This window comes from Salvelinus namaycush, chromosome 39 (assembly GCF_016432855.1).
Source record: "Salvelinus namaycush isolate Seneca chromosome 39, SaNama_1.0, whole genome shotgun sequence".
In the NCBI taxonomy this organism is placed as follows: domain Eukaryota; kingdom Metazoa; phylum Chordata; class Actinopteri; order Salmoniformes; family Salmonidae; genus Salvelinus; species Salvelinus namaycush.
The window spans coordinates 17,213,174-17,239,087 of record NC_052345.1 but is presented as its reverse complement, the minus strand read 5'-3'; the positions used below and the strand labels follow the sequence as shown (position 1 = coordinate 17,239,087).

General features: G+C 44.0%; 1 protein-coding gene across 1 annotated transcript; it reads right to left on the bottom strand.

Annotated features, from left to right (window-relative positions):
* Positions 1-1,402: 1,402 nt before the first annotated feature.
* LOC120032372 (voltage-dependent calcium channel gamma-5 subunit-like) lies at positions 1,403-13,442 on the bottom strand. Its single transcript, XM_038978422.1, has 5 exons — positions 13,247-13,442; positions 5,568-5,654; positions 3,100-3,240; positions 2,168-2,313; positions 1,403-1,675 (listed from the first exon to the last, which is right to left on the bottom strand). Exons 1-5 carry the CDS (start codon positions 13,440-13,442, stop codon positions 1,403-1,405), a joined length of 843 nt encoding a protein of 280 aa, XP_038834350.1.
* Positions 13,443-25,914: the final 12,472 nt, after the last annotated feature.

Here is a 25,914-nt window from a genome sequence, read left to right as displayed (position 1 = left end):
AGTTAAGAACAAATTCTTATTTTCAATGACGGCCTAGGAACAGTGGGTTAACTGCCTTGTTCAGGGGCAGAACGACAGATTTTTACCTTGTCTGCTCGGGGATTCGCTCTAACCACTAGGCTACCTGCCGCTACCTGCCACCACTAGGCTACCTACCTGCCGGTTTGGGATGAGTCGGACCACAGAGTGAAGGAAAAGCAGCCAACAAGTGCTCAGCATATGTGGAAACTCCTTCAAGACTGTTGGTGAAGCTGGTTGAGAGAATGCCAAGAGTGTGCAAAGCTGTCATCAAGGCAAAGGGTGGCTATCTGAAGAATCTGAAATATTACATATTTTGATTTGTTTAACACTTTTTTGGTTACTACATGATTCCAGATGTGTTATTTCATAGTTTTAATGTCTTCACTATTATTCTACAATGTAGAAAATTGTAAAAATAAAGAAAAACCCTTGAATGAGTAGGTGTTCTAAAACTTTCGACCAGTAGCGTATATGTGCCTGGTGCACTATTAACAGCAAAATCAGGATTAGCTTATATCATCTCTGCATTATTCATCAGCTACATTACGTTCAAACTGGCTCTCCATATCTGATGGTCTCAATGCCATCAAACCATGTTTAGAGGCTATACACACTATTCTCTTTTCTTTCTCCTTTAGCTTCATCATCCCTTTATTACCCCCCTTTTCACTGCATTATGTACATTCTGTAATTCTGCAGGGGCTCCATTAGCTTCCTGGTTCCTTTCCATTCAAAATAAAAAATACAAACTTGATCTCTGTGTCTTTATTGACAGTACAACAGTGTTGAGTGTGAGGTGGACGATGAAAAAAAAGAATCAAATTGATAAAAAATACTTGTAATAAACATTCTGCTCTCTGGCAGTATGATTAAACCACAGTCATAATAAAGAGAGGACAACCTTTCACTTTCAATCTCCCCGCTTATGGCATCATATTATCTGACAAGTTATACAGTTGACAGAAGTCCTATTTGGGTTACCGGGGAGATATCGGCTTATATGTTGACCAAGATGGAGAACGTGCTGTATGGCGAAGGTGAACAAGGTCTGATGGAGAATCACTACTTCTACTGTACTTTGAGTAAAACCAGAGAGGGAAGGTCAGCTGTGGGGGTCGTCATCTCACAAATGTGTCAAAACTCGGGAAAACTGCACTACAAGAGGACTTCAAAATAGGCCGTCACACACGTGGAAAAAGATACGCACCCCCCCTCTCGCAAAACGCAACCTAGGCGCCTCCCCATCAGCCCCCCCCCCCCCCCAATCGCCGCCCTCCAGACCGACCAACCTAGTCTACCACCTCAGCAACCCAGCCAGACTCTCCCTTCCTGTGGATGTGTGTGCAACCCGCTGCCCAGGCTCCAGGGCTTCACGCGGGCCTCAGCATGGGGAGGAGGACATGCGGTCGTACTCGGGACACTTGAGGAGCGCTGGGTAGTTGGAGTGGAGGGAGTGGTTCATCTGGAGCGAGGCTTCGCTGGAGATGCTGGAGGGGCTGCGGCCGCGCTGATTCCAGGTGTCCGGGTGGAGGAACTGACCAGAGTAGTCGGAGCAGTTGCTGTGGCGCGGCCCGTATAAGCCCGGGTGGGGTCTGTACATCTCCTCGGCCGTGTAGCGCTTCATGAACAGGTAGACGGACATGACACCGGCCGTCTGGAGATACATGACAGATGCAAGGGAGCAGGATAACAGAGTATCCTCTTCAACAAACGATATCACAACTGCAGGGTTGTGTCTTTCTATCAATATGCCTAATGAAGAACAGGTCGCTGATCTGTATCAACAGACTTAAGAATGTGTGTATCATTGCGTAAAAGATTTGATCTTCATCGATCCCTAGACCCTATTCCCTATGTCAGCGTTTCCCAAACTCTCTCCTGTTTTCCCCCCCAGCACTATACAGGTGATTCAAATAAACGACTAATCATCGAGCTTTGAGGATTTGAATCAGCTGTTGAGTTCCAGCTTGAAAAACCAAAACGTGCACCCCTTGGGGTCCCGGGGACCGGGTTTGGGAAACGCTGCCCTATGTACTCTACATTGACAGCTGTAAGCAAAATGCATAGGCTCTAGGGGTAGGTTAGGCTATGGGGGTGGATTTGGGATTGGGCCTACAATGTAATGAAGAAGCAAGGAGGAAGTTACCTCAGTGAGCAGGAAGGAGATGGCAGCGAAGGCGAAGGACCAGCCGTACTGGTAGCTGAAGTAGGCCTCGTTGGTCTTGGTCCTGTTCAACATCTCATCATTAATACTGGAGATGTACAACACCAGGCCCACCACCAGAGACAGACCTAGCAGGGAGAGAGGGATGGAGGGAGAGAGAGAGATGGGGGAGAGAGAGAGAGATGGGGAGGGGAGAGAGAGAGAGAAAAAACAAGAGAGAGAGATGGGGGAGGGGGAGACAGAGAGATGGGGGGGAGGGGGAGAGAGAGATGGGGGGAGGGGGGAGAGAGAGAGATGGGGGAGGGAGAGAGAAAACGAGAGCGATAGATGGGGGGAGAGAGCGAAAGCGAGAGAGAGAGCGATAGATGGGGGGGAGAGAGAGAGAGAAAGCGAGAGGGAGAGCGAGAGAGTGTGTTTAAGAGAGAGAGAGAGCGACAGGAAGAATACAGATTCTACTGTATTTCTGATGCATAAGCAGGATGTTGTAATTCTATGGTGATACATTTGCATACATGTACAGATATGCAACATTCCATTAGAAATATAAATAAATAGTATAGCTGTCACGGTGTGATCACTGATACAGGACCCACATTTCCTGTTACTATGGAACAAGAGCTGCATTCTATGGTAATGCCAATAATAATTGTGCATACGATTCACTAATAGATGAAACAACAAAGACTGTGTCCTGGGGATTTAAAACCATATTGAGCCAGTTTCCTGGACACAGATTGAACCCAGTCCTGGACTAACACACATTGTCCATGGCGATTCTCCACTGAAATAGTTTATTATTCCAGGACTAGGTTCAATCTGTGTCCAGGAAACTGCCACTTAGACTCAATAAATAATGCGAAGGATCTCTCGTTTCAACAAAAATGCATTCACAGTAGTGATATGAGGTCATGTACCTGAGAGGATGAAGAAGATTCCGGAGATGAAGGCCAGGATGGTGCGGTGGGGCCGGATGTGTCCGATGTTACTCAGGACAAAACCGATGAACAAGAAGAAGAGACTAACCAGGGGGAAGGGGGTGGCTGAACGGATCATCTCTGGAACAGGGGAAGGAGATAAAGAATGGGTGTTACACTTAGTACGTTTATTTGGTTGTTCATTCGTTCATTTATACAGTCAATCGTGTCAATTCATCCCAAATCAATCTATTGTGACGAGTTTTGTTGTGTTCTATGAAGAGTTTAAATTGAGTCAATTAAATGTGTCCTCTAACCACTGAGACAAAGCACAGCATGATTTGATTGACTCAGTAAAATAACCCTAAAACAGTGAATGGAATATAGAAAACACTAAATTTGTTTCCTGGTTTTGTAACTTTTTTTCAACTTCCCACAGTTGATTGCTTTTCTCTCTTGGGGTCTCTGACAAACAAGGAGCAATATAGCTACCCCTGTTCCTGGTCTCATTCCATTTGCACACATCAAGGGGTGGTTCCACTGCCTGGGATGTCTCCACAGGCATTTCAACTTAAGAAGATGTTGCTGGCACCCCTACTGTGAGAATGGTTTCACCCTGGATTCTTCTTTAACCATACCAACATAACTATGCTATGAAGCAGGAGCGGACCATAGGAAAAGAGGTAGGTCTATGCTACAGCCTGAGTGTCGTATATGCTTTCCAGAGATTAAATGGGTTAAATTACTGGATAATGCAGGAGCTCCCGTTGGATCAATCAAATGTTTAAATATTGGGAAAACATTTGATTGTCTAACATGGGATATTGCATCTACAGATACAATCGTATGAGAATAGGGCCAATCAGCACAATATTTCTGAAGTATGTGTCTAATAAAATTGAGTCCGGTAGTATATTGGTCTGGTCTGTGGGTTTTGCAAGTTATTTAAATTGTGAGGGCGTTACTGCTTTCTGAGTTTTGTAAATATTCATTTGCCCATCTTCTTCACTTTAGGCCTGATGGGAACCTCTCTCACTCTGTATTTTAGATGTACTCAAACGGCATTTTAGATGTACTCAAACTGCATTTTAGATAGCTGGCCCAGAGCCTCTCTCCTCTGACAGTGTGTCTCCATGGTCCTAGTGCCTGTCAGAGCATTACCCATCCTGTGTGTATCCATCTGCATTTGGCCTGAGGGGCATCTCTCGCAAAAGAAATTGCGCCCTTGCATTTTTCATATCTTGTTAGAGTGGAATGAGCCATGCCTCAGGGGCAAGTCAGGAATAGCACAAACATACATCTATATGGGGGGAGATGTGTGGATTCTGTGGATGTGTGTCAGTTGGGACCACTGTAGCTCTACTGTACCTTATGTCCATTCAGTCCATCGCAAGCCTGTGCCATATGGATTTATATTTTCTCTTACACAGAGCATACGGCAGGGGTTGGCAACAGGCGGCCAAAATCAGCCCTCGTATTAATTTATTTTGCCCCCCCCCCCAAGTTTTTAGTAACAGAAACTTTGTCGTTTTTTGGAAAATCATTAAAAAAAAAAAAAGAGTTTAAATGACTAAATCTGTCCCAAGTATTTCCACAAAAAAAAGCAAACAGACATATGTGATCCTGTCTCAATGTAACGAAGGTATGAAGTTATTGTTATTTTCAAACACAATCGTTTTTTTGGGCTTAGTTGTGGTCAATTTGCACTTTCACAAATTATTATAAATCAACCATCCGCTCAGACAAAAATCGTCCTGTGGCTGAATCTAGTTACCTACCCCTGGCATACGCCCTGCTTCAAAGCATACATCATGCATAACATGAGTACCTTCGGTCTCTGTGGGGGAATGACATATGTATGAGACACACATCATGTGTATCGCATCATTGTCCACAGAATTGACTATTATTCATTTTGATAATTGTGAGTAATGTAGGCAAAGGAAGGACATTCCATTGAAACCCTTTTGTTTGACGTGATCAGAATGGACCCTGGGTGACTGACGATGAAGCATGTGCTTCCTCTCCTCAGGCATACCCTTCATCTATTACTCAACTCATGTCAGAGTTATTTTTTAGACTTTATAACAACAGAAATATCTTGAGGCCTAAAGTGACAGCAGTCTGTCCGGTGGCCTCGGAGATAGACCAAGAGCTTTTCCTGACCATGTGATCTGATCTGGAACAATTCTGGTTATGGGATGGTTAACTCTTGGCTCTACACTTACGCCCTCCCACAACAGAACGGGTGTGTTTGTGCTCGGGACCAGAGCCCGTATTCCTAAAGCATCTCAGCGTAGGAGTGCAGATCTAGGATCAGATCCGCCTGTCCATGTTATCTTATACATTGTGATCTAAAAATGGAAAAACTGATCCTAAATCAGCACTCCTACTCTAAGACACTTGATATGCCCCCAGAACAGAGGAAAATGAGACAGATGAGCGTATGACAAGTCTTCTTCACTTACTCAGCACACTAACTGTAGACTCAGAGGTCAGCTGCACGTTGGTGGGCATCACATACTGAATGGTGAAACAACGGCCCTTCTCATCTCCTACAACACAAGCAAAGGAGAAGACGGCATTTATCAACCCTTTACTACACCTTTAACATGTGAATACAAAGCCCACACACTAGGGGGCTCATCGCTAGAAAAGGGGGTAAGTAGAGTTAATCAATGGAATTGTGCAGGAATGAAATGGCATGACTGTAGATGACATAGGAGAGAACTGTTGCATAGAGTTGGGAATAGACATAGACATCGGAGAGAACTGTTGCATAGAGTTGGGAATAGACATAGACATCGGAGAGAACTGTTGCATAGAGTTGGGAATAGACATAGACATCGGAGAGAACTGTTGCATAGAGTTGGGAATAGACATAGACATAGGAGAGAACTGTTGCATAGAGTTGGGAATAGACATAGACATCGGAGAGAACTGTTGCATAGAGTTGGGAATAGACATAGACATCGGAGAGAACTGTTGCATAGAGTTGGGAATAGACATAGACATCGGAGAGAACTGTTGCATAGAGTTGGGAATAGACATAGACATCGGAGAGAACTGTTGCATAGAATTGGGAATAGACATAGACATAGCAGAGAACTGTTGCATAGAGTTGGGAATAGACATAGACATAGCAGAGAACTGTTGCATAGAGTTGGGAATAGACATAGACATCGGAGAGAACTGTTGCATAGAGTTGGGAATAGACATAGACATCGGAGAGAACTGTTGCATAGAGTTGGGAATAGACATAGACATAGCAGAGAACTGTTGCATAGAGTTGGGAATAGACATAGACATAGCAGAGAACTGTTGCATAGAGTTGGGAATAGACATAGACATAGCAGAGAACTGTTGCATAGAGTTGGGAATAGACATAGACATAGCAGAGAACTGTTGCATAGAGTTGGGAATAGACATCGGAGAGAACTGTTGCATAGAGTTGGGAATAGACATAGACATCGGAGAGAACTGTTGCATAGAGTTGGGAATAGACATAGACATCGGAGAGAACTGTTGCATAGAGTTGGGAATAGACATAGGAGAGAACTGTTGCATAGAGTTGGGAATAGACATAGGAGAGAACTGTTGCATAGAGTTGGGAATAGACATAGACATAGGAGAGAACTGTTGCATAGAGTTGGGAATAGACATAGACATCGGAGAGAACTGTTGCATAGAGTTGGGAATAGACATAGCAGAGAACTGTTGCATAGAGTTGGGAATAGACATAGACATCGGAGAGAACTGTTGCATAGAGTTGGGAATAGACATAGACATCGGAGAGAACTGTTGCATAGAGTTGGGAATAGACATAGACATCGGAGAGAACTGTTGCATAGAGTTGGGAATAGACATAGACATCGGAGAGAACTGTTGCATAGAGTTGGGAATAGACATAGACATCGGAGAGAACTGTTGCATAGAGTTGGGAATAGACATAGACATAGCAGAGAACTGTTGCATAGAATTGGGAATAGACATAGACATAGCAGAGAACTGTTGCATAGAGTTGGGAATAGACATAGCAGAGAACTGTTGCATAGAGTTGGGAATAGACATAGACATAGCAGAGAACTGTTGCATAGAGTTGAGAATAGACTTGTGTTGTTTTAAAGGGTTTAAACGGACATCGACACCAGGGTTGTTAGATCAGGAAAGAGGAAGATACAAGCGACCAAAGAAAGGCTGTTAATTTTACTTTGTAAGACACTAAATTGTACAAATATACACCAAGCTCTTCAATGTTTGTTTGTTCCAACACACAGCCATGACATTTGATCACCCTGTCCTGTGGGGAAAGGCTGCTTATTTTAACATCACCCTACACACTGGTGATGGTGTGTGTGTGTGTATTTACTGTATTTAACCTTTATTTAATTAGGCAAGTCAGTTAAGAACAAATTCTTATTTACAGTGACGGCCTACCGTATGCGTGCGTGCATGTGTGGGTTTGAATCTCTCTCTCTCTCTCTCTCTCTCTCTCTCTCTCTCTCTCTCTCTCTCTCTCTCTCTCTCTCTCTCTCTCTCTCTCTCTCTCTCTCTCTCTCTCTCTCTCTCTCTCTCTCTCTCTCTCTCTCTCTCTCTCTCTCTCTCTCTCTCTCTCTCTCTCTCTCTCTCTCTCTCTCTCTCTCTCTCTCTCTCTCTCTCTCTCTCTCTCTCTCTCTCTCTCTCTCTCTCTACAGTAATTAACCCTCTTCAATAAGAGAGTATTTGCTGTCAGTCTGGTATAATTTAATTACTATAAGGCTAGTGATGAAGAGCCATGGGATCCCTCGCTGCCTTATTAAGCCGGCATGGCCCCGTCCCAAATGGCACCCTATATATAGACCACAGTAATGCACTATGTAGGGAAAAGGGGGCCATTTGGAACGGAGCCCATATCATTGTGTCAACAATGACAAACACCATTAACAGTAACACTAGACAAGTCAAAATGATGTAGAGATTGCAGCAAATTGATTCAATGGTGTTGCACAACTATTGCTATAGCAATGATGGACTGCTGTAAAAATGATTCCATAATAAATGGAATCAAATTAGACTGCAACTTTCAGACATACTATATGTTCATAAATACTATTCAGCTCTGCCCAGAAAAACATAATCAAAATTAGAGCACCATTTCCCAGCATTGTACCTGGAAATGAGTGTGAGCACTCAAGTGACTGGTTAGGCCAGGAGGAGGACTTGGTGAACAGGTGAACCATAGTTAGATGGTTTGGCGGAATGAAAGGACGTGTTTGTACTTTTGTACAGTAGCCCTACATGTCCAAAGCAGGCCCCCAGTTGCTGGTCTGGAGCGTGAAGTCACAAGCTCTGCTGGTCGTCTACTTTGTAGCAACCTAGCGGTGCCAAAAGCCATGGTTGGCCCTAGAAAGCCTATGTAAATTCCAATCACCAGAAGGGCCCAAACATTTTGGGCTCTAAAATGAGTTTATTATGGATCAACTTCGATCCCCACTGTGAATTCTTTTAAAGTTCGCTACAAATGAAGATATTTAATCAAATACTGATCCATTCGGACTACTACATTTGTTGTCATACAGGACCATGTACTGATGCAGACCAATCACGGGCCGGCAGGCTACGAGGAGGTGCCATGCAGCAACATGACGCGCTTCAGATTCTCCACAGAAATACGCGGATGACGTCAGCACTATCTACTGTTTCTAATGTCTATGGTCCAAAGTCGGTAGGTGGCCGATTTCAGTTTGTTCTAACTCAATAACAAATCCCCTTCATTTTTCTTACTCGCTATGAGGTGGTGTACTGGACTCTTATTAGGCATACTCTTGGACCAAAAAGCATGTTCAATCAGTGACCTGCTTGCAAACTACTATAACACCCTAGTCATAACATCATCTTCATAGTCTCATGGGCATGAGAGAAGCGAGCTTTTATACAGTGGATTGGCCAGAGTCAGTACAAGCACACATCAAACAGAGACTGGGACCAACAGCTGCATTTAATACAACCACTCAATGGACGCTCCCCGCAGCAGCAATACTGGGCCTAACACAGCCCATTCACTCTCTATGGTGTAATGATGTATCGTAATAGTACTGAGTCAGGTAGTGACAGACACACAGGGCCTAACTAACCCAACACAAGCCTAGATTCTCTGGGTCAAACAGATAGCTAGTTGGGGCAGTTTAGCAACAAGGCCATTAAATCGCAGCTAAAACTTCAATGGAAGTTGGTATTTTGGACCAAAGCAAAAATCCGCTATTTAATCACCACAGAAACATGTCATGTTGACAGTGTGTTGCTTGAGGATTTATGGAGGTCAGGATGGACACTGAGGGCAAAAAAAAGACATGTTAAATGGAAGTACCTAGGAGTGTGCTTTGTACCATCATGCCACGTTGTGATGCTTCCTGGAAAGTATAATGCTGGTGAAGGGAGAAATTACCCCGTCCTCCCCATTTATACCTCCACCAGCCTTCATTGGTATAATGGCAATATAGAAACAAATCCTGTTTATTGTCCTCACAAATATTACTGAGCAAGTGCATGCATTTTAAATACAGTAAATGTTAGGTCACTAGTTTTACTCTCATGCACTGGCTACAGTTGATTGTGTCAGCCTCAGTATCCAGAGGCTACCTGGGGAGAGAGTACAGTACATCCGAGAGGAAGTGAATACCTGGTTTACTGCTCGGAAACACTTTGAAAGATGGCGTCGCTAAGAGAGAAATGGGGTGAAAGTTAGTACTTCCTGCTTACACTTCCTGCTTCAAGCTCCCAGCATGCCTCAGTGCGGCGAGGGGGTAGGGTCAGAAGTGGAGGAGCATCCCTGTGATAGGGCACAAGGTAACCATGCAGGGTGGAGAAAAGCCCGTGTTAGTTCCCCTTTAAACAAGGCTTTTCTCGGTCAGAGTAGAAGGAGAACGTGAACAAGGGGTGTTGGGTTAGCTTGGCTAGTAGGGTCACTACAGCGTCTTCAGAAAGTGGACCAGTTTATGGACCTGCACAATAAGACAGGTGTTGTATGCTGGAATGATGAGCGGCATGGCCAGCGCTGACGAACAGTTCAGCAATGGGACACAAGGGGTCGTGACAAAGGGAAAAAGAGAACGTAGAAGAGCATCATTTTTTTCTCTGTCAGCGTCCTAGAGCAAGAGAGCAACCAGGGTGAGTTGACAGGACAAGTAATGGTAATAACCCAACATGGGTAGACAGGGTAACTCAAGGACAGATTATTGGGACGCAGCCGAGAGGGAGTGGAGAGAGAAGAGGGTGAACATTTGACTCTCAAGAGTGGGTCCTGTGGCGGTCTAGTGAATCAGGACTGGAGTGCCAGCCTGTTTCTCCTCCTCGCCAACTTCCTGTCATCACTTACCAAAAACAGAAACTGGCACCGAGGCCAGCTAGAAGGTACCAGTCATTAGAAACTGAAGTAAACACTGGTCAGTGTCCCTGAATGGTTAAGGGTTATGATGATCTAATCAAATCATGAAATCAAATCAAATGTTATTTGTCACATACACATGGTTCGCAGATGTTAATGCGAGTGTAGTGAAATGCTTGTGCTTCTAGTTCCGACAGGGCAGTAATATCTAACAATTCCCCTAACAACTATCTAATACACACAAATCTAAAGGGGTGAATGAGAATATGTACATGTCAGTATATGGATGAGCGATGGCCGAGCAGCATAGGCAAGGTGCAATAGATGGTATAAAATACAGTATATACATGTGATATGAGTAATGTAAACATGATTAAAGTGGCATTATTTAGAGTGGCATAGTATAAAGTGACTAGTGATCCATTTATTAAAGTGGCCATTGATTGGGTCTCAATGTAGGCAGCAGCCTCTCTGAGTTAGTGATTGCTGTTTAACAGTCTGATGGCCTTGAGGTAGAAGCTGTTTTTCAGTCTCTCTGTCCCAGCTTTGATGCACCTGTACTGACTTCGCCTTCTGGATGGTAGCGGTGTGAACAGGCAGTGGCTCAGGTGGTTGATGTCCTTGATGATCCTTTTGGCCTTCCTGTGACATCGGGTGCTGTAGGTGTCATGGAGGGCAGGTAGTTTGCCCCCGGTGATGCGTTGCGCAGACTGCACCACCCTCTGGAGAGCCTTGCGGTTGAGGGCAGTGCAGTTGCCGTACCAGGATATGACATAGCCTGACAGGATGCTCTCGATTGTGCATCTGTAGAAGTTTGTCAGGGTTTTGGGTGACATGGCCACACAGTCGTGGGTGAATAGGGAGTACAGGAGGGGGCTGAGCACACACCTTTGTTGTCCCCCAGTGTTGAGGGTCAGCGAAGTGGAGATGTTGTTTCCTACCTTCACCACCTGGGGGCGGCCCGTCAGAAAGTCCAAGACCCAATTGCACAGGGCAGGGTTGAGACCCAGGGCCTCCAGCTTGATGATGAGCTTGGAGGGTACTATGGTGTTGAATGCTGAGCTATAGTCAATGAACAGCATTCTAACATAGGTATTCCTCTTGTCCAGATGGGATAGGGCAGTGTGCAGTGTGATGGCAATTGTGTCGTCTGTGGACCTGTTGGGGCGGTATGAAAACTGAAGTGGGTCTAGGGTGGCCGGTAAGGTGGAAGTGATATGGTCCTTGACTAGTCTCACAAAGCACTTCATGATGGCAGAACAGGGCGGTAGTCATTTAGTTCAGTCATCTTTGCCTTCTTGGGTACAGGAACAATGGTAGCCATCTTGAAGCATTTGGGAACAACAGACTGGGATAGGGAGCGATTAAATATGTCCGTAAACACACCAGCCAGCTGGTCTGCACATGCTCTGAGGACGCGGCTAGGGATGCCGTCTGGGCCAGCAGCCTTGCGAGCGTTAACACTTTTTACTCACGTCAGCCACGGAGAGTGGGGGGGGGGGGGGGGGGGGGGGGGGGGGTTGGGGGCGCAGTCCTTGTTAGCGGGCCGCGACGGTGGCACTTTATTATCCTCAAAGCGGGCAAAGAAGGTGTTTAGTTTGTCTGGAAGCATGCCGTCGGTGTCCGTGACGTGGCTGGTTTTCTTTTTGTAGTTCGTGATTGTCTGTAGATCTTGCCACATACGTCTCGTGTCTGAGCCGTTGAATTGTGACTCCACCATGTCCCTGTACTGGCATTTCGCTTGTTTGATTGCCTTGCAGAGGGAATAGCTACACTGTTTATATTTAGTCATATTCCCAGACCTCTTTCCATGGTTAAATGCGGTGGATCGCGCTTTCAGTTTTGTGCGAATGCTGCCATCCATCCACGGTTTCTGGTTAGTGTAGGTTTTAATAGTCACAATGGGTACCACATCTCCAATGCACTTCTTTATAAACACACTCACTGAGTCAGTGTATAGGTCGATGATGTTCTCTGAGGCTGACCAGAACATATTCCAGTCCGCGTGATCAAAACAATCTTGAAGCGTGGCTTCCGATTGGTCGGATCAGCGTTGAATGGTTCTCGTCACTGGTACATCCTGCTTGAGTTTCTGCCTATAAGACGGTAGGAGCAAGATGACGTCGTGGTCGGATTGCTGAAGGGAGGGCGGGGGAGGGCTTTGTATGCATCGCGGAAGTTAGAGTAGCAGTGGTCGAGGGTATTGCCCCAGCGCGTAGCGCAATCAATATGCTGGTAGAATTTAGGTAGCCTTGTTCTCTAATTTACAATGTTAAAATCCCCAGCTACAATAAATGCAGCCTCAGGATATATGGTTTCCAGTTTTCATATAGTCCAGTGAAGTTCCTTAATGGCCATCTTGGTGTCTGCTTGAGGGGGAATGTACACAGCTGTGACTCTAACTGACGAGAAATCTCTTGGTAGGTACACCTAAGGGGCAGCGTCTACCTTGATCCTAGATTCGTGCCTAAGGGTAATGGGCAACGTCTAGGGCGGCAGGTCGCTTAGCAGTTAGAGCGTTGGACCAGTAACTTAAAGGTCGCTGGTTCTAATACCCGAGCCGACAAGGTAAAAATCTAACTATGTGTCCTTGAGCAAGGCACTTAACCCTAACCCTGATCCTAGATCTGTACTTAAGGGGCAACGTCTACCCCTAACCAAAAACTTACCAGCTGTGAAGCAGACCCTCCACAGCTCTGACTGCAGGGACATATGCATCTCTAAGCTGAACTGATCCTAGATCTGTACTTAATGGGCAACGTCTACCCCTAACCAGAAACTTACCAGCTGTGAAGCAGACCCTCCAGAGGCCCGAGTGCAGGGACATGCGTAACTCGGTACTCTGGTTGAGGGGCAGGATGACGCCCTCTTCCAGATAGAGCCAGTAGTCAGTACTGACAGCAATGCCCAGCAGGCCCAGGGCGCACACAGCGAACACGCTGCTCAGCACTGTCAACACCTTCCTGCCACACAGGGTCATACCACATCCACAACTGCAGGGGGCGCCGCCGGCAGAAAGAGGAGCTGCAGGGAGACAGAGAGGACAGAGTTAGTGGAGAGTTAATAGAAAGTGGTCGGTGTCACAGTAGTCAATGATAAGGCCATGTCTATGTCCTAATGGTCAATTGTAAGGCAATGGCTAAGACCCAATGGTCAAGCCTGCATCCCAGTTGTCAATTGCCAGACAAACGTGTAGGTAGTTTAAGCCAGGAGCGTTACCTGGGAGGCAGCGCTGCCTGCCTGGCATGTCTCAGTGTGTCAAACATGTCCCAGTAATCCTCCCTGCTCTCCTTTCCATCCCGACATCTAATCGGTGTATCATAGTTCAGTGTACTTTTATATTAGTGTATTACTTTGTCGGTTGTTTTGCTGTATTTTAGAAAATAGCCTAGTGCCCTGATCTCTCAAAATAACAATTATTATTCAAATAACCACACAGTGTATTGTGCTTCATGAACATTGAGCTGATTTTGAAAACGCTGAACTTTGAACTGCAGTTGTCGGTTTGCCTGTCCTCGCCTTGCCTCAGGGCCAAACCACACGCCACTAATAGTGCTGGGAGGCCTGTGAATGACTCCAACGCCTTACGTTACTCCTCATATTCCTTCAATCAGCCCATCTGATTAACACAGCACGATCCGGTCAAGACCGATCGGATTAACACAGCACGATCCGGTCAAGACCGATCGGATTAACACAGCACGATCCGGTCAAGACCGATCGGATTAACACAGCACGATCCGGTCAAGACCGATCGGATTAACACAGCATGAGCCGGTCAAGCAAAAGTCCAGCAGTCTTACACTATGGAGGTGTGACATATGCAACAGCTTATTGATGTTGATGCTCCATCAGTCATAAGCAGCACTGATCACTTGGTTGCAGTAGCTAATGCCCACGCTAGCCGGAAGCCTGGTTTTCTTGGCATGCATGGGGATGTGTGTTGAAAAGGCAGTCATTTTACATAATGAGTTGTCTGTTTACTGTCACTGGCTGTTTTCGAGTGGGAGTGTGTGTGAGAGAAATACCAATCTAATCAGGCTTTGTTTTTTCTCTCTTTGCATCGACTTGGGTGGCTTCGTGTGGCCTCACGACCCCTTGTATCACGATGTTGATAACATTTGCGCCACGACCCCTCGTATCACGATATCGATGACATGGCCTCACGGCCCCTTGTATCACAATATCAATAACATAGGGGTACGAATGTATAAGATGAGAATAAGGTATCTAATTTAAAGGGCTTTAGCATGTTCATCGTTTCAAAGGACTGAGTCAGAGTCATTGGTGCGACAGCTGTAATGACTTGGTAACGTAAATATCTCATCTGACCTCTGTGACTGTGGATGCAACATGTCATCTCTCCCACTACGGTTGACTCACTATGGTACAGCTATGCGTGTAATGACACTGGCTTATTCTATCATTACCAATGAACCACTTTATAATTTGGACAATTAGAAAATCAATTACATTTAATTAGAAGTGGATGAAGGCAAAAGGTCCATAGGCCTTCTCTTCAAACCAAAAGTAAATTTGGGCCATGTACCTCACATAGAGGTGGAAAATTTCCATTGGTCAGCTATCAGGAAGGAAAGGAGATGAGGTGATAAAGTGATTGGGACACAGCCATAGACTCACCAGTCAATCAAATTGGACTTTTTAGCACAAAGGTCCAGCATGTGTAAGCAATGAAGGGAAAGCAAATGAGGGCCATTATCAGGTAGCCAATCAGTCCCCATTCAGTAAAGCTTTGACCCACACGTCCACTTAGACATTAATACCAGCCTTTCAACACCAGTGGCTTCGCTAGCATGTGAAGCGCCAGCTTGCGTGTGACGCACAAGGCCATTCATTGACAGGCTACTGTGTTTTATCATAGGGCGGTTAACATTCGATGCTAGCATCCCATTGCGCTCATTACACCCACAAGGCATCATTACCAAACCTCTAAAAATAGAGATCTACCAAGGCAGTTTGAGCTTCAATGTATAGAAAGCCTACTTCCTGGTGTAGACACAATTACAGTTTCCTAAATAATAGAATTTGAAATGATAGATGACAAAAAGCTATGCCTAAATGATGGGACACTGAATGACAGAACACTGAATGATAATACAAAATGACAGAACACTAAATCACAATACTGACAGAGCACCAAATGACAGAATACTAAATTATACAAAACCTAATGACCGAACAGACGTACAGACGTCATTAGTCCTTGTGCGATCAGTCAGAAATAGTCTGTCCATATTAAAGTGGCTGGGGAATAGGGTAAAAGTGTGTGATTCTCTATTTCAACTGTATTTGGACGGTGGTGTTTGCAGGCTTTTCGGGGCTGGCTGTCGCAGATGGGGAGACTGGTTACCAGAGGGGCTCGACAAGTGTTTGAATTGGGAGAAAATGGCCCAAGACATATGGAATGAACCAGAGACAAGTGGAGGCAGGGAGAACTTTGCCATGTCTGGCTTTGCTACATAGTCACTATCTGATGCTGAAAGATGAGGAAGACTTTAAGATTTGAACCAATATGGACCTGCAATTCAGAAGAAATAGAGTAGAAATGTTTGAAATCATTTTTTTTTTTTTTTACAGATTTGTCTGTGTACATTAATGCCTGTTAACTTGTTCTATGAAACGTGTCCAAAACAGCTACTTCCACAGGAAGTTATTAGCAAAGATATTCTATGTTGTTATATCCATGAACTCTTATACCAGGAGAAAGCAACCAGTGCAGGGTGTTGTTGACCTTTGGCCTTGGGGTCATATACAGGTAAAAGACTAGGAGAAACATCCAGACAGACTTTTCTGCAGTGAAAATACCAGGCAGTTAGACTATGAAACTGCATTCCCACTTCTATCTAGTTGACGTCTAAGTGTCATGGTGAAATTGTTGCCGTTAGGGCAGAACAATATCCTCTACCTCAACATGAAAATGAGAAAAAAAAACTAAAACATGAAATATTAATCTCCCCTTTGACAACTTATTTCCAATTCCCTCAGATGTCATTATCCTAGTGGTAGCAACCTTTTGAGGAGCCATTTGCTCTGCTCTCTGCCTAAGGCAGTCTCTTTCTCCTACCCAAAGGATAGCAAGATGAAATGCTTAACATCAGTAGCTAGTGGTTTTTTGGAATCATCTGTTTTTTAAATACATTTCCTAGATTTATATGGATCCACTTATAAGGGCTGTTCTTAGGCACAACGCAACGTAATTAGAGCAGTAAAAAGATCATGTTTTGTCATACCCATGGTATACGGTCTGATATACCACAGCTTTCAGCCAATCAGCATTCAGGGCTCGAACCACCCAGTTAATAATTTCAAATATAGAATAGTTGGAGAGTGTCATTGTGTCCAATCCTCGCCACTTTAAGCACAGTCTTGGCAAAGGCTTAATGCCATGGTACAGTGCGGAGTACAGGGAGCTGTGATGATGTCCAACTTGCCAGTTCAATGTGTGAGTCATTGGTTTCCAAGAAACTTATTGACAAATGCACATAATACACACATGCTTGCATCTGCACACACACGCACACACATACTGTACACACACACACTTTTCGGATTAGATCAAAGGATACCCACAGCCAATAACCATTGAAATTCTCCATCATGTCCATTTACACACACACACAAAGAGATCAACAGGCCCCATTCAATCGACAATGAATACTAATTCAGTCCACACATTGTTCCAGCCCGTATGGGATTATGAACGGAGACTGATCCGAGAAAAACGGTCTATTGACCAATGTGTCTCATTAGATGTTCAAAGCTTCCAGGGCCTAAGCAGGGAGATGCAAAAAGCCCCAGTCCCTCTTTGCATTACAACAAACTACCTTTGAAGAAGATGGACACATCCTTCCTGTGACTGGAATCCAATACGTGGATGAACACCCAACAGCGACAATCTAGTGAACCGTACTTCCTGTCTAGTGTCTAGCATTTTCTATTACTATACAAACCTAACAGTCTTATTTGATAGCGCCTGAAGCCATTTTGACCATGTACCTACTCTGGGTTCTGTTCATAAAGGCAAGCAACAGACAACTAAAAGGATTGTTTCTTATTAAACAAGTCCCAGTTCCGTTTTTCTCCGGTTGGTGCTTTATGAACATAACCCAGGTCTGTTCTGTGGTGTGTTTCCCACCACTCACCACTCGAGGGCGGAGTTCATTTTAACAACGACTTAGAAGCCAATTTATGCTTGGTCGGAGGATTCGTATGGAGGGTGTGACGCTATTGCGTAGCCTCCGGAGGAATGCAGAGGCCAAATCAAGCTCCGTACTGCATCGCCGTGCACCTCTCAAACTTTGTAACAATGCAGACGGCTCCGTATAGCTCCACATTGACATGATTGGTTGACGGCGAAACGCAAAAAAGTATATCTGCTCTGACTCCTGCGGAGGCCGCATCGCAGTAAATGGTGTACGGCAACAGCAGATGTCAGATTGACCATGCAGCTCCTTTTAGGCAGATGTGCACATGTATCTAACTGTCTCCAGTGGAATGGAACCCACTGCATCATCACTAAGGAAACTAGGTCAGTCAGTACTCTCTCTGTCCATTCAATTAGCATGCACCCAGCCTCATCAGCCTCCATTCAACCCAAAAACAAACTACCGTTTTTTAACACAACCGTCGGAAAGTCAATGATGGGGGAAAAAACCCAACCTGCAATGAAACAGAACTCTGTTCCCAGAACTCTCACAGCCTCATGGAAAAAGGGTTCATGGTGGTCACTGGTCAGGATCACATATGGAATGTATATGTTTAGTCTTTTGATATGTTTAGGCTAAGGCGTTATCCATTGCTTGCTTGGAGGAACCGTCTGTCACGATCCTCACAAGGAGTGGACCAAAATGCAGCGTGGTATGTTTCCATCCTTTTTATTAGGAAGAGAAAAACTCAAATAACAAAAACAATAAAGCGAACAAAACTAAACGTGAAGCTCAGAGTAGTGCTCATAGGCAACTATACTTAGACAAGATCCCACAAAGCACAAAGGGGAAATGGCTGCCTAAATATGATCCCCAATCAGAGACAACGATAAACAGCTGCCTCTGATTGGGAATCATACCAGGCCAACATAGATATATAGTTACCTAGATGACCCACCCTAGTCACACCCCGACCTAACCAACAGAGAATAACAGGCTCTCTATGGTCAGGGCGTGACACCGTCCTTGTCATGATCTAGTGTCATTTGGGATTTGTAGAGAATTCTCTCAATTTAGACGTCATCGACACTATGTTTGTAGACGTTGCTAATAGGCTATACCTGCTCATTTTAATACCAAGCATTCCGAACATAGTAGCTCATGCAAATTCAACAGTATAAACAGCCAGTTGGGCTTCTATTACCCAACCGACTTGGTCCCTACCACCGAACGTGATTGTCACGCTAGGCCCTGGTTATAATCCAACACAATAACGGCTGGAGTTACTCAAACATTTGTCAGTAGCAGAACAGAAATGCATGTTAACTAAAATGTTTGTTTTTTAAACATTATTTCTCTGTCACTGTCAAGGATTCGTCTGTACACTCCTTTCGGGAAAGCCACTGACCCAGTTTCCATGACGGCCAGATGTCGCTACGCACCGTCTCCAGAGTAACGCGGCCTGTGTGTTCCACTGATGCGAGCGGGCGGTCAGTGGGATGGACAGCATCAGAGGACTATAGGGCCCTGGGGACAGTGGCTCGACATGGCGGACACGACATGGGGCCATGATGGAATCTAGCAGCTAGCGAGCCACAATCATCACCCTCCATAGCCCCTGTATATAGCACTAGCATACAGTAGCATAGGCACTACAGGGCTGTGCTAACTCAGCCATACTCATACGTCAAACAGTCTTCCTGGCCTACAAAGACTCCCGGTACTCTTCCCCAGGTCATGTTATTTCACCTCTGCGCTCCCAAAACAACATTCCAATGGCCCTCCATCTAACTATTTCAATTTCCACCAAATAAATTAGGGCTTAATTTTTAACACAAACTCAACCCAACAGTTAAACCTCTGGAGACTCTGCAGAGGGCATCTTACCAGCCTTGAGTCTTTAGGGTTCAGAGGCAACAACGGACTGCCTCTGACTGAGTGCCTGGGGACAGTTCATGTCAGAACATGTTAGTAGGCTTGAGCAGTGCTTGCCTCGCTCCAAGCCTTTTATGCTGCTCCAAAGGCATCTCCCTGACAGATCTCAGCCAGTGTTTCTTGGCTGTGCTCGCCTCTTCAGTCACAACTTATTCGTATAGTCCCGATTTTCCATCTGTAAACGCTCTACAGATGGTCATACTATCAACGAACTATCTGTTGATAAGCAACTGCTGGCTAAGGTGACAGTAAGGGTTAGGTTTAAGTTTAGAATAAGGGTTAGGGTTAAGGTTTGGGTAAGGGTTAAATTTAGGGTAAAGATAAGGGTTAGGGTTAGAGATAGTTAGTTGAAATGTTACTGATAGTCTGTAGAGCATCTACAGATGGACTATCCAAATAAAGTGTTAACGCCTCTTCAAACAAGGCCAGACCGTCAGCAGCCTGTCAATCAACTGATCCAAAAATAAAATAAGAGGAACTCTGGTGATTATTTTCTCAAATAAAATATTTCAGATGACACTCCACTGTTGATTATGACAGAAAGTTATATTGGATCTGATCAAATGTATTTTCACTTAAACGAAGACGCATAAATGAGTCTCTTCGTACCTCAGCTGTATGCTACGAGGAACTCTCCCACAGTTCATCATAACATAGAGGCATACGTCATGGCAGTGCACGCGTTTGAGGGGCAAATGGCACAACACAGCCAGTCACCCGGAGAAATGGCACATTCTCTGGCTTTGTCATGAGACCAAGTACTACTCTCTCTTTAAGTACTTAACTTGGCCATGTCTCTTTTGAGTGCGGCACAATACTAAGGTTCCCACATTAAGGAAGACTGAATAGGCTAATGAGCCAGCCGGAAGAAACAGCACTTACATGTAAGAGTCACGAATCGGCGTGTTGTTATGACAGTGCCATAGGGGAGAGACAGACAGACAGACAAACAGACAGACAGGGGCATAGGCAGGCTGGCTGAGACAGTGTAATAGTGTAAAGAGGACAGACAGGAGGACAGACTGTACAAGAAGAGGCAGGCTCTGTGATATGGGACCTCCACCAGAAAAAGAGAGAGAGAGAGAGAGAGAGGTATTAGCTCCCTGTCAAGCAGATGCTGACGCAGTGTCAGTGTACATCGGCTGTGAACTAGCCTGTGGTAGCAGCCAGAACATTGGTCCGTGCTCATGACTGCCAGTCTCCAAGGCTACAGACTACAGGCACGTATAGGCTTGGCAGATAACTCATTTCTCTCTTACTTCATTATGACTTTTCAACAGCAATTTTAAAAGTCGGTTTTTATTGTATTCAGTTGTATTCAAAACGATACAGTTAGTTAGTCTTTGATTATGACAACTATCATGGAATGACCTGGGGATGCGAAGGGAAATCCCGGCATACAAGGAACGCCTTTGTCACAAGTGTTACAGGATTGATCAGGATTGTAAATAATAATCAACTGCAATTAAAGCACAAGACAAAATCCCCCAATTTCTCATTCTGATCCTTGTTTTTGTTGATTGTCTACATGAACGACACGCAGCCCAATCTAATCTATCAGACTTTCAGCGGACAATACTGATTGGGACAATTCCATGATCGTGTGCCCATGCCACTAAAGCACACATACCATTACCATGTGCTGTCCAACTCACCCCTATATGCTCTGGAAAGGGTTGGGTTAATGTGAACCCTGTCTAACCATCCCTAACCTAGTTAACCCTACACGACTGAGGCCACTAGTCGTGTGTTTACAAAGTACTCCGAGGGCTGAGGCTGCCTGCAACTCATTTGTTTAGGTGACTCTATTCCATGGTGACTCTTCAGAAGAGGAAAAATGTGATATCGCCCTTTTGCGGACAAATTCTTAGATTGGGCCTAATCATATCATATTTACAATGTGAGTAACATGCGTATGGATTTCATGTTCGCCCCTTATGACAGATAGACTAATTAGTCATCGTGTATACGCATGCATTAGTAGAACATTTGCACATTTCATTTAGCATGAGCACTCAATTCAGTTGCATGTGCCTACAGGGACTAACATATTATTCTTAATGTACATTCTATTCTAAAGTGCGAGCCATCCAGCACACTCATGTAAGTGCCTCCACAGTTAAGATGAAACATTTCTTAGTCATTACCAGCCCCCCCCCCAAAAATGTAAATACAGGATTTTATTATTAAATATGTATTAGCTATGAGGCGCTGCACTTCGGAAGACTGTCAGACAAGGTGAGCAGAGAACTCAACAGCTACTTTAGCAGGAGGAAGGTAGGCCGGGTTTAATGACTGCATGCGTCACATATACTGTAAGCCTATAGAAATGCTTTGGTTCAAAGTTTCCGCCAACTATTACTTCTGAGCTTTGTTATAGTCTGTTGAGCTGTGTGGGAAATTGGCCATTCAGTCCCTCTCATAACCCAGCTATTACCAATATTGGCCCGGCACACAATGACTGGCTTTCAGCCAAGTTTGTCTACAACTTTTTCTAGTGCAGAGGGATATTGCATTTTACATTTGATCATGATACAAAATAGACTTTACACATTTATAATGGACGACTTAATAATTGAATCTAAAGGCGCAAAGACTGAATCGTAAACGGACACACAAAGGAGTATCTAAACCATTACAATGTCCAAGGGCTACGTTTATCATAAGATGAAGTGGTCTCTGTACTGTATTGGCCCTTGAATACCTCGAATCGCTGTCCTTGGTCCTGAACTGGAAAAACGTGCATGTATCCTATTACAAATCAGTAAGGTAAATTGAGAAAGTTTTCGATCGTTTCAGGTTTGGGAGTTTGATCATAGTGATAGTGAAATATGCTATCAAACGCATCACAGATAACTCAAACCACCAAACAAAATCGATACTGACTCCACTTTCCACCCACGACTGCCTGGTCTCGCTCTTCAGTAATGCACTAAACCTAAGTTAAATGACAAAAGTGGGATGCGTTCAATATCGCTTCGGTTTTAAAAGCAAGGGCTTGCAATTACATCTATAGTAGCCCGCCAACAACGTCAATTCCAGACATATCTTTTAAAAATCTAAACCAATGCTTACACATATCAGTTCATGCTGAAAATATCGTGCCCACACAGTCGTAAAAACTACCTGTTCGTATTCACATCGACATGGTAAAAAGTTGGAAGTGTGAAAATGAAGGTTTTCCCTTCACATAATACAGGTATCTCCTTCCGATTAAACTCAATAGCTGACTAAATGGATTTTAATATTTATACAAAGGATAATACAGTGTTTATTGTATCATTATTCGACATTTACAGTTAAATGTTTTTTCTTCTTCTAGAGCCTACATCCCAGGAATAAGCTTAAGCTTCTAAAAGTAAGTTATTTTTTACAAAGCAGTGAGTGAAGAAAACAATAGTCTATCACGTGGAGACGAACAAACTAAAGAGCACTATTTGAACACATTTCGGATAGCCTGCCGAGACACTTCAAAGTCAAGGAAATAATTAAAATAAACATTGTTTACCTTCACAAAGAAGTCTCGTCGAGGAAAGCGCTCGTTTTCTTACAATACTGTTCCTCTCGCGTTGCTCTACACTTGTCTACTGTTGACTCGCGGAGAAGCAGTGTGCAGTGGATGTGCCCCGCAACAGGACAATACTCGTGCGCGCTCCACCTCAGCTTGGCGCCAGCAGTTGGGCAGCGGCAGCCTTTGGGGATATGGATAGCCTATGAAGCTTCACTGATTAAACAAAAACAAAGTTAGCTTTTGCGAAATGCAGCCCACAAATAACGTCTCTCCTTCGGATAAAACAACGGCCCCGAGATTGGCATCCATGGACTTCTCTTCCTTAACGTCAAGTCATTCTGGATTCGAGTGAGTTGAATGCGACACAGCTGTTCAATCAAGCACCAAACCCACCGCGAAGCTTCCATCATGTGACATTCAAGACACACAATCCTGTGGGTGACTTCAGCATCATAACCCATTGAATTTAAATAAATATATATATATATATATAAATATATATATATATATATATATATATATATATATATATATATATATATATATATATATATTAATATGATATTTTTTTGGTTTTGGGTGGGTAGCCAACGACACCCAACGTTTTATTTATTTATCATTATTGAAAATGTTGGCTGATTATGATAGGGTATTTATGTGTGCATAAAATGTACAAAGCATTACAACTAAATTTAGCACTGAAAGAGGAAAAAGAAGAGACATATGGTCATTTATCCAATTATTTACGAGCATATGGCCTATCAGTGTAGTATGCATAATTAAAAGCTGGCTGGAAAACGTTGATTGTCCACATCTACATCCCTGATTACATCTCAGCTATTATATCGCCCCCTTGCATTTTCCCTCTCCACCCAAGGGAGAACTACTTTTCCTGGCACAATTTGTTCGGCCTCTGTATGTTTGTTCTGGCATCAGTGAAGCTGCGACCTGTTATCCCCCTGGTCTATCCATGTTCCTCCGAGCTTCGGCAACATTTCAGCACCATGGACAGCGACAGAATTTGCCCCACAGGCTGCTATAAAATGTCGCAGATAAAAAATGTGTCCTAATGGATTATAAAGACCTCTATTAACGTTTTTGAAGTAACAAATTGCCGTGTTAGCAACAACCATATAAATAGAATTGGATGGAATTCTAATTCTATAACTCTGCACCAGCAATCTTTCAAACCCACTGCTCCCATTAACCCCCCATTATGGACATTACGGAACCACTATGATTCATCCCCATCATATCTGAACATTAAATATGAAGCATCCAGCTTCACCCTATTCCCTATATAGTGCACTAGGGCCCTGGTCAAAAGTAGTGGACTATATAGGGAATAGGGTGCTGTTTGGGATGCACACTGCGAGTGTGAAGGGGAGAGAAGGTCAAGGCTGTTGTGTTCATAATTGGATAAATAGAGAATTAGAAATGTTTTGGGGCTGGTTCTCAAACCAGTGGCTCACTAAATGAGATTACACACTCTGGGGAAGAGGAGTGGTTGTCACTACACTCTGGTAACACTGTGTGTGTGAGTGAGACAGAGACAGAGACAGAGACATAGAGAGAGAGAGATTATTGGTAGAAATTATTCTATTGGTAATAGTAGGGATAGTTGTGGTATGAGTGTGAATAACAGTGGCAGCATTCATTTTAGTAGTAATAATAGTTGCTTGTTATTTTTCATGTTTAACCTATTATTGATGGTACTTTCTATTACTATCCACTGTTATCATTCTAGTGTTATGTCTATTATTTCCTTTTTACTATTCTACTTTATTATTTCATTACAATGTGAAGTATATGGAATACATTGATGGTTTGTTTCTCATGCCAATAAATTAGTTTGGATTTGAGAGAGAACAAGTTCCCTGAACATACAGTACCATTGTTTTCACAGAGCTTCCAATACTCCCACTAGAGCAATGACCAGACTTTAAGAGCTGCAGGCTATAGCAGCTCAGACGTTGAGCAGACATCCCTAATGGTTACTGGTAGAGCAAAGCAGACAGTTCATTAGATTCAGATTCAGGGAAGCCGTTGACACAATGATATTGTCTGCGTTCCAAATGGTACTCTTTTCCCTACATAGTGGACTACTTTTGACTAGAGCCCTACGAGCCCTGGTCAAAAGTAGTGTACTGAATAGGGTGCCATTTGGGACGGGGCCATGGCGGCTTAATAAGGCAGCGAGGGATCCCATGGCTCTTCATCACTAGCCTTCTAGTAATTAAATTATACCAGACTGACAGCAAAGACTCTCTTATTGAAGAGAGTTAATTGCTGTTAAGATGTAGAGTGAGAATGAGAGAGAGAGTGTGAGGGGGGGGGGGGGGGGGGGGGGATTCAACAAATCTAATGGCAGCTCCTCTCCTGCCCCCCACCCACTCCAGAGTGCTAAGATGTCATGGCTGGGTGTTGCTTTTTATGTTGAAACTAATAAACATTGAAGAGCTTGATGTATGTTTGTACAATTTTTGTGTAACAGCCTTTGGCCTCTTGAGGGAGAGAGAGAACGAGAGACAGAGAGCTGTATGTTTCCATAGGACTATCAGTGGGCTTTTTGCTCATTCAGGTGAAGTCACTGTAAAGCCTTGTGTTGTATAGTGCAGTGCATTCAGAAAGTATTCAGACCCCTTCCCTTTTTCCACATTTTACGTTACAGCCTTATTCTAAAATTGATTAAATATTTTTTCCCCCTCAATCTACACACAATACCACATAATGACAAAGCAAAAACAGGTTTTTATAAATGTTTGCATAATTATTCAGACTCTTTGCTATGAGATTCGAAATTGAGCTCAGGTGCATCCTGTTTCCATTGATCATCCTAG

Bases quoted from the DNA above. Each gene is read 5' to 3' on its own strand.
- LOC120032372 (XM_038978422.1), bottom strand. From the start codon at position 13,442: ATGACCCTGTGTGGCAGGAAGGTGTTGACAGTGCTGAGCAGCGTGTTC. The intron at 2,314-3,099 runs GTACATGACCTC...TCTCCCTGCTAG, and splicing joins AATCTTCTTCATCCTCTCAG to GTCTGTCTCTGGTGGTGGGC. The intron at 1,676-2,167 runs GTAACTTCCTCC...ATGTATCTCCAG, and splicing joins TCTCCTTCCTGCTCACTGAG to ACGGCCGGTGTCATGTCCGT.